The sequence below is a fragment of the Nymphalis io genome, chromosome 23 (assembly GCF_905147045.1).
Source record: "Nymphalis io chromosome 23, ilAglIoxx1.1, whole genome shotgun sequence".
NCBI lineage: Eukaryota > Metazoa > Arthropoda > Insecta > Lepidoptera > Nymphalidae > Nymphalis > Nymphalis io.
Genome location: NC_065910.1, coordinates 5835883 through 5846010, shown reverse-complemented (window position 1 = coordinate 5846010; position 10128 = coordinate 5835883). Strand labels below are relative to the sequence as shown.

Genomic DNA, 10128 nt, shown 5'->3' with positions numbered 1-10128 from the left:
GCGTCGCAAGTTCTAAAGCTGTAAGCTGTTATTTTATTCTTCCGAAAATTTAGCTTGCTGGTAGAAACTAGCCATCGAACATAGGGTCCTTTCATGACTGTTTTAATAGGTACTTAATAATAATTCGTATATGAGAACTTAGGCTTCAATATATTATCCTAAGTTATAATAAGAAATGATATTTTAAGTTGTTATAAAATATTTTATGTTGTTATAAATAAATTTCAAGATTGACCATTGAACTTGGTTCTCATTTCACGTTTAAGTTTTTGATGGGATATAGTATACGTGCTATACGAACACAAGGAGGTAGGGAGTGGTGGGAAAGAAAAGGCCTAACGGCATAACACAATTACAATTTATTTAAACAACAAAACATAAAAGATCCATTTTAAAATTTATTATGTTACAGTTTGTATGAAGAAATTAAGTATTATATAAACCTATCGATAGTATTCCGAAACGGTTGACGGAAAGTTTTATCTAATACTACCTCATATTCTGAAATCGGAAAGTGAAGTAACGAGAATTCTGTGTTGCAATCTAAAAGTTACCCTTCAACTACTGCTTAAACTCAGTTTAGCCTAGATATAAATATCTAGATCCGCCTTTTTATACAACTTATACAATAATAAGAAATACATATTTATTAAGTTATTATTAATTTTTCTTCAGTTTTTTATAAATTGCTTACAGCAAATACTTCTGTGAAGATGTATTTTAACTAAAAAAAGGAAAAGTATAAATGAAAAAACGTACAAGGCCATGTATGGCTAGCCAGCTACGGGGTCTAATTGTTGATATATCGTGTAATTGTATATGAACCCAATTAAATCAATCTGAAATACAGACAGACAAGCCTGACCATATATATATAAATATATATAAAAGGATCATCAACACGTAAATTCAGTTGTCATATATTAGCGCCTCACACGCGTCTTCGCTCAGGTCATAATTCATTGCTAAGTGGCAATTTCAATAACTCCTTCATCAAATATGAAGGATTATTATACAATCTTTCATTCATTTTATATATAATTTTTTATCAAAAATCCATCCTTAGTGCTAACCTGCTGTGTGAAAGGAACCCAAATTTTCATACTACTAGCCCCACTATTGGGCTGTGCGTTGATGTTAGTCAGTCATTTGTTCTTTTATATAAAGATGATTAGCGTTTTGAAATAAAACATTTATCGAATTCAATACACTGTTCAAAGTGCACACATAAAAGATATTGACAAATATTAATCAAATTATAATTTATAATATTATCGCGTTCGAGCATTCTTACCCCCAGATTTATATTAATGTATATAGAGTATATACGCATAAGTAATTTGTAAATAATTAAAAGATCAAGTCCAGAATATGAATGAGAAATATTTTGTTCTGAAAAGAATTAACCGCATGATATTAAAGGATAAATTCATAACATATTTTCCGCTCCTTTATTCACTAAGCGCCCACTCATTCGACTTTCCCAAAACACATTATCTTGACGATAGCAATTCTTGGGACTATTTTGGCTCATGTCACGTTTATATTATATTGACTGAACATTTTTTATTCCATTACATTGTTTAAAATCTAAACATAATTAAAATACTATAAATATATAAATACTATATACTACTAAATTATGTTGTGGGGCTTTGTGCAAGCGCGTTTGGGTAGGTACCACGCACTAGTTATACAAAGTATTCTTGTGTTTCAGTAGGAAGGTCAAGTGAGCCAGTGTAAATACAGGCCCGAGGAAATAACATCTTAGTTCTCAAGGTTGGCGCATTGGTGATTAAGGAATGATTCATATTTCTCACGGCGCTAATTTCTAATGTGTATGGGCAGTGGTGACCACTTACCCTCAGGTCCCATGTGTTCGTCCGAATACCTATATATTTTTCTAATGTCGTCTGACCAACGAGCAGGTGGTCTGCCCACTGTTCTTTCGATTTTCTAGGCCACCACTCCGTGACGACTTTAGCCCACCTTCCTTCTCCCCGTCTGGCCAAGTTTCCAGCCCATTTCCACTTTAACCTCGTAATACGCTTCCAACTTCGTCTTCAACGTTCTTCTTTCGACGAATTTTCGCGTTCAGTACACTATCAACGAGACAGATGCCTAGCATAGCACGTTTCATCACCCTTTGTGCCAGTTTTATTTTATGTTTGCTATGTTTAGTATACGTCCATGTCATGGCGCCGTAGCTTTATTAACCCCTCAAAATGAAAACCTATGTTATACAAAAAATATAGCCTAATATACCCTATTTTATTCAAGATCTCGACCAATTATATCGTTTCAATTGATATCGGTGACCAATGATATCAGTGTCAAAGTTGTTTATTTGGGTTTATTCCTCTTTTTGTTGAAATAGGCTACACATAATGATATCGGCTTTTTATATTAATATTTAGCATCTGGTTATTTATTTACTATAAAGAAGAAAAGTTTACTTGTTAACACGCCAGCCCTAGGATATACTAATCAGATTTTTATATACATAGTCCATTTTATTGATAAAGATTATCGTGTAACATTACGCTATGACTCATGTGCTGACAAGAAAAGCAGCAATGCGGGTGAAAACGAGCGGCACAGCTAGTTTATTATAAGCCGTTTAATATATAACATGATATAAATATAATTGTAAATTATTATTTCATGTATTTTTTAAGTATTAAAAACTACTGAGTTTCTTTTCGGTTCTTCTCGGTAGAATCTACATTCCGAACCAGTATTTTTACAAGTTTAACTTTGTATTAAAATTTAAATTACTTGTGAGAGCCTGCTCAAAAAAAGTTTATTTTGACTTCGACTGAAGCTGAAAATTTTATTGGTTTAAGCGCGCAAATCTTAGGAACTAATAATTTGCTTTAATTATTTTTGTTTCGTTAAATAGCCCCTCTATTACAGTTAGTGTTAACAAAAACATCAACCGATTTTGCAAACCATAACGTTCATATTACGCTTATGATATAGTAGTAAGAACGCGTGAATCTTAACCGATGATCGTGGGTTCAAACTCGGGCAAGCACCACTGAAGTTTTTCATGTGCTTAATTTGTGATTATAATTCATCTCGTGCTTTTTTATTAAGTAAAACATCATGAGTAAGCCTGCATGTGCCTAATTTCACTGAAATTCTACATGTGTAGTCCACCAACCCGCATTGGAGCAGCGTGGTGGAATAAGCTTCAAACCTTTACCTCAAAAAAGGGAGAAGAGTTCTTAGGCCAGCAGTGGGACATTTACAGGCTGTTACCGTTATGATATAGGCACATATATACATAATATATTGTATGTATAATCCTGTTTTAATGCAGATGTAACCGCAAGCCACGGCTAATAATAAATTACAAGTACAACCAAATATTCTTCTTCTGGGTCATTTACTTCATTGCTGAAGGTCGTGTCCATTCTGATCTAGGGTCTGGGTCACGATCTCAGTGAATTTTCACCAGTCCTTCCTGTCCTCAGCTTTCCTCAGGGCTGTGGTCAACCAAATATAATCCTTTACTATTCGGTAACACTTCTAGTGTTTTCGATGTCAATGATCCGTCGTCTCACTTTGGTATCAAGATCGAATTTAATAAAAATTCCGGTTCATAGCGACATCGTAAATGTCTTTCTATAAGTAGGTAATGAAATTTTCTACTTGTAAATTTCCAAAATATTTCAGTTTTCAGTTGAATCGGAATTTTGCTAAAAAATAATTATTAAATTTTTTGCTCATTATACACTCTAAGAGAACTTTACATGTAAATAAATTTCTTATTAATGAATATTGTGAATGTTTTGTGTTTTTTAATAATAATGCACTTAAATAAACAAATATATACATATATTATTTAGAACTGAAGGATCGAGGGCCTTTGGAGAAGATGAGTCCTAGAATGGACACGAGGATCGGCAAACGCAGCCTAAAGCCCCCCGAAATACTGACTCAAGTCAGTAGGCGTGACCCAACTGGGTGTAGACAAATCGAAACGGGGCTTTGTCGCACCTTGGAGTAAGCGTACGTCCAGCAGTGCATATTGATTGAAGTAAATGAATATTGTGAACATTTAACTCCGTTAATTTGCACAGCACTTGCCCGGTCTTTAACCAACGGCCATCATTAGAGATTGTTATAAACGATAAGGTCGCCTTTGCAACATTTTTTTGTTTTTCTTATGTCATCTGTTTTTAACATATTTTAAATAAAAAGCAGCCTTACTCGTAAATCTTTTTTAAAGGGTAATTGGATCTTCTTTCAAATATCAAATAAATTATGATAAAAGGAGATAATTTACGATAGATCTTAGAGAAACGTTAAACGTTTAAGTAAAAAGGATTATTAGTAAGGACATAAATAAACATCCATAAAGAGTAATTTTGCGTAAATCCAAAAGAAACTTACTATTTAAATTTTTATTTGTACATACATAAATAGTGATAAGAAAGTAACATGAATATCCAATTTTGAAGGTCATCAAATCTCTTCTAAGAAATGGGTTATAAAACTCGCTCGTTCGTTCGCTCATGACTACCTGTGAATGTCCCACTGCTGGGCTATGGCTTACCTTTATGAGGAGAAGGTTTGGAGCTTGCCACATGTGTCTTCCACCACGCTGCTCCAATGCGGGTTGGTGCAAGACATATGTGGCAGAATTTCAGTGAAATTAGACACATGCAGGTTTCCTCACGATGCTTTCTTTCACCGTAAAGCACGAGATGAATTATAATCACAAATTACGCACATGAGAATTCAGTAGTGTTTGCCCGGGTTTGAACCCACGATCGTCGGTTAAAATTCTCGCGTTCTTACCACTGGACCATCTCATCTGTACTGGCTCGGCTATAAATCTAGCTCAATTCTAATATTGTTATAGGTATATTGTTAAACCCCCGCCCATCTGGGGGCGCATACACTTGTCGGGAGTGCGGCCGAAGGATCCTCTCTCGCATTAGTCTCTTCAGTCATGAACGCAAATGCCTTCGCGATGCTGCTTAAATCATCTGTCAAAGATGCAGAAGCCTATATGATATTGTTAAGGGACACGTCAGGCAAGATAGCTATGTTCAGAGGTCCTACTAGCGATAAATGCGGGGGCGTGAACACTTTTTCGCCCCCAAGTAAAGCTTTGCCGAATCACCCGATCACAAAGCGATCAGTTTCGTTTTTTTATTTTGAATTTACATAAAAACAATTAAATTATATCAACGTATTCTTATACATATGTATATATATATATATAAGAATTTTACTGGTAGGACTTTGTGCAAGCTTGTCTGGGTAGGTACCACCTACTCGTCAAATATTCTGCCGCAAAACAGTAGTAATTGGTATTGTTGTGAGTGAGCGAGTGTAAGTACAGGCACAAGGGACATAACATCTTAGTTCTCAAGGTCGGTGGAGCATTGGCGATGTAAGCGATGGTTAATATTTCTAACAATTTCTATTGGCGTTGGTGACCACTTACCATCAGGTGGCCCATATGCTCGTCCGCCTACCTATAGTATATAATTCTTGCTTCATTTTACACGATTTAAGAGGCAAAAGTAAGTCAGAACAGCTGTCATAATGGCTCTCATTCGTTTTATAGTCACCAAGACATACGTGACAGATTGAATTTTCCATCAGTCCTGGAGCATTTCTGTAATAAGAGACCCGGATACAAATCGCTGTAATAAATCATTTTGTTGCTGACCCTAATAGCATTAGATGGGTTGGGACTGAAATTTAATAATTGATTTATTTAGTTTCTTTATGACAACAGTATTAACTTTTGATGTGATACTCATAAAGCATTTTTAACGTAAAGAAGTTAATATGAATTCAATTATTAAGAGTATTAAAAGCCAGATGACCATGTGGTTAGAGAACACCTACATCTTATTGGAGATTGTAAGTTCAAAATCGGGCACCGCTGAATTTTTATGTGCTAATTGAATTTTTGTAAACATAAATTGAATAATATGTTGATTCTCTTTACACACAAAACAATATAAAATGTAAATGATTTTTTTAACTTTCTTTTTTGCTAAGTAAGTTATACAAGGCTTACTTATGAAGGCCGGCTTAGTTTACGAAGATTTAAAATATACATAATGATATATATAAGCAAAATTTTTATTATTATTTTAAGGATTACAAATAACGACATTTACAGTTTATTATTCCGTTTTTCCCCACAGTTTGTTATTACTTTTTTTACTAAATAATTATTTTTTTAAAACACCAATTTTTTTTTAAATGTCATTTCTAATTTTTTTAATTATCACATCAACTATTGCATAAAACTTATATATATAATATTTGCTGATTCGGTAACTTTTCTTTCAAACGGCACCCTATCATTTGAGATGTTAGAATTTTTAATGCAAACTGTATCACCATTATTACCACTAAAAATTTATAAATAAAATGATATATTAATATATTTACTTCATTGTATTTGACTCCAAAAGTAATTTATTAGTTCGATATTAAATATTATTACATCTTGTCCTTCTGAATTGAACTTTTATTTGACATAAAAAAACAAAACTTTTCAATAGGTTCCTTGACGGTCAATTTTTTTTTTTAAATATTTATATGAGGTTTTTTTTCTGCGATGATTATCTATAACTTATTATAACTCAATATAACATTGTCTTCCGTCAGAAGATTAACTACTTGTGTTCTTGCTGATTTTTTTAGTATTAACATTAGGTCATTATTCATTTGTGGATAAGAAAAGTCGTGAAAAATCAATTAATAATACTTAATGTTTGCATTAATTTTTGAAACATACCATTGCATTATTGTATATTTACACACGCACACATCACAAACCTATCTATATGATATACATAACACATACATACATTTATAAATGTTTTATTAACAACAGTGATATATCGTTATTTTTCTTGCGCAAAAAAATATTTTTACTGCAAAAAGGTAAGGTTTCCTCTTCATTTTTCCTTGTTTCAGGGTAAAAAGTATTTCTTTTGACATAGATAAATCGCACAATGAAAGCTTATGTTAAGCGTAATACGTCAACGATAAAACGTATTATCTGAGAGGAAACTATCGGCCCAAAGTAATTTTTCGAGGGTTTAAACAAACTTTACCAAAAGTTTGTTTTTAGATTCCTAAGTGTCAAGAGAACGGATCACCTGGACAAAATAATGCGTATTATATTTACATATCTATACTTATATTATGAATAGATAATGATTTTTTGTATGTTTGTTTGCAATAAAATTACTCAACCGAATTTAAAAAAACATTTAATCTATAGAAATCTACATTATACAGCGAGTAACAGAGTCTATTATATTCTAGATCGAAAGTCACCGGCAAACACTCCCTCTGATAAAATCAATAATACCTAATCAACTAAAAAAGATAGTTCAACCCGTGCGAAGTCCTGGCGACATAATATTCAAATATGTAATTTTAATTTATTAAAATTCAGAGGAGAAATAAAGCGTTTATCAACTGTTGTAACGAGGTAATTTATTCGTTCTATAACGTATTAATACATTTGTTTTTTCATTATTTCTCTTTGTTTTAATACTTGGGAGACCATTAGTTGTCGTTATTTATATCACTTGAATGAATATCACCTAATATAAAATTACCACTTCGCTCTAAGCTCTATTGTCATTTTTTATAAGTGAATTTATATTATAAATTAAGTTAATTTTTTTAATAAAAATAACAATCTTGGGTTTTTTATATAAACCATTGTAATCATAAAAGTATTTTCCTTTGAACAGTTACACAAATTTAGAAAATCCATACTTGTTATGAAAATTCATACAAGGTACATACATACACCATTTTTAAAACAAAATCATATCAATACAATACAAGGAACAAGTACAAAATAAGATTTTATTATTTAAAATAGAAATAAAACAATTAAAGAAGGAGTACAAGTATACAACAGTTTATTTAAAGACATTATCTAAAAATTCAATAAATATAGTTTAGAAGCTGTTTTTTGCTTTTTTAGTCACGCTTCTCGGACACGACTATTAGTGATTTTTTTTTTTTTTTTATAGAATAGGAAGGTGGACGAGCATATGGGCCATCTGATGGTAAGTGGTCACCAAACACTCTTAGACATTGGCATTGTAAGAAATATCAACCATCGCTTATAGCCAATGCGCCACCAACCTTGGGAACTAAGATTTTATGTCCCTTGTGCCTGTAATTACACTGCCCCACTCACCCTTCAAACCGGAACACAACAATATCAAGTATTGCTGTTTTGCGGTAGAATATCTGATGAGTGGATGGTACCTACCCAGACGAGCTTGCACAAAGCCCTACCAGTAATGTGATTGTAATATTTTTTTTTATTAAATTGGTAGGCAGGCTGGCAAATGGACCACTTGATGGTAATTGGTCACTACTGCCCATAGATATTAGCACAATTAGAAATATTAACATAATTTCGTTAATGCACACCCAGGCTTAGATACCAATTTATGTTCCATGTTGCCAAAGTTACATTTCCTCTTTCACCCCTATTGAGTTATGGTGAGTGGGTGGTACACAGACTGTACAAGCAAGTTATATTAAAATGTTATTGTAATCACGTTGCAAGTGAACTGTGTTCTTAGATAAGTAAATAAAAGTTGTCTAACTTTAAAAATGTCTAGTGTTTTCACTTTTAAAATTTTTATATAAATGTCAGCAAAACTAGTACATTAATAACTCAAGTAACAAAAGCATACTGCTAACTTAACACAAACCAGACAGCTAACATCTTTGTGGAAACTTAAGAGTAGCGATATGTCAATTTTCGCAAGTGTACTCTAAACCCTTAAACTATCAAGATTTTAAAGGAAAATTGTCTTTAAATGTATATGCATTAAGCTGAAAATCCTTTATACCTCTAAATTTTGTTTGTCAACTTGTTCACCTAAAATTTCGTTTAGATATAATGTTGACAAGACAAAAATAAAACGTACAAAGAATTCACTTTTATACAATTCGTTTAAATGTATAGGTATGGTTTCATTTCATAAATATTTTTTATATGTTTTTTAAACTTTTATAACATGTAAGATAAATACAATAGAAAATATGATTTCATTTAAATTTCGATCGAATTCGAATTTGAGTAACTGTTATTATGTAATTTATATTTAAATCTATTTATAGACGAGAAAGTAAAGATAAAAAACCTTAGATTTACATATTCCATGCGTTTTGCTGATAACTCATTTATAATATGCACGGCAAACAGCAATACTATTCTGTAAGAACTCACTTCATGACTCACCTGTGAAATATTGACAACCGACTTATGGTTATATACTATATCGTATTCATGAAATGTTATAATTATTGTAGACCAACTTCACGACCAATTTCTGCGGTGACGACGAGTTTGTTCTTACAGAATACCGTTCTTGAAATGAATATAACTTTATTTATATTAAAACACTATTTTACTTATGCGTTTCATTTACTTAAGCGTACGCTTCAATGGCATTTAATTATTAATAAGCGGGAACTAATTAACTTTATCGTATTCAATCAACAAATAAAATTATTTTTATTGCAAAAAAACTTATAAACTCGTGGATACTAAATCCATTGTCATAGTGCATTAAAATTTCCTATTAAGCCAAAATTAAAGTCAATTACATCGGTGGCAAATTTTAATTCATTTTCCTTTTAATCTTTATGTACTTTAATTTTAATATAACAAGGCGTATTAAAAATGCCAACGTCAACAATAAAATCACAAAAGAACCTAAGAGTAATATAATTAAATCCATAGCATAGTATTCAGTCCAATGCATGTGAGCTGCCGGTGAACGTAGATGTGCGGCGCCGTTATGTCTTAAGACGTGTTCCGTCCACCACACAGCGCGTTCTAATGGTGACAGTGGTTGATCTCGCATAATATTCCTCAGTTTTACAACATTTTGACGAAAGCTAAAAATATAACGAACAAATTAAAAACTAACAATAAAATCCTTACTCAAAAAGATCAAATGATAGAAGATGATTTGTGTTCGGCACGAAGGCAAGCGTCGCAGCGAGTAAAAATGGTCATGGCATTTATCATGAATTCTTAGGAGCAAGTGTTAACAATTACTCGAATAGACGTTCACTCAAAAAGTCAGCTATCGA

At 32.3% G+C, this 10128-nt stretch overlaps 1 protein-coding gene across 4 annotated transcripts in view; it reads right to left on the bottom strand.

Moving 5' to 3' along the window:
• Positions 1 to 6732: 6732 nt before the first annotated feature.
• Positions 6733 to 10128, bottom strand: part of LOC126777517 (UDP-glucosyltransferase 2-like) — a 35735-nt gene continuing 32339 nt past the window's right edge. For 2 of the 4 annotated variants that reach the window (XM_050500546.1, XM_050500547.1), the window contains exon 5: positions 7902 to 9930. In XM_050500546.1, coding sequence (XP_050356503.1) covers positions 9651 to 9930 — 280 coding nt within the window. In that variant the 3' untranslated portion in view covers positions 7902 to 9650. Of the gene's footprint in view, positions 7146 to 7901; positions 9931 to 10128 lie in introns of those variants that run through there. The other 2 variants (XR_007670063.1, XM_050500554.1) reach the window with 2 other exon arrangements.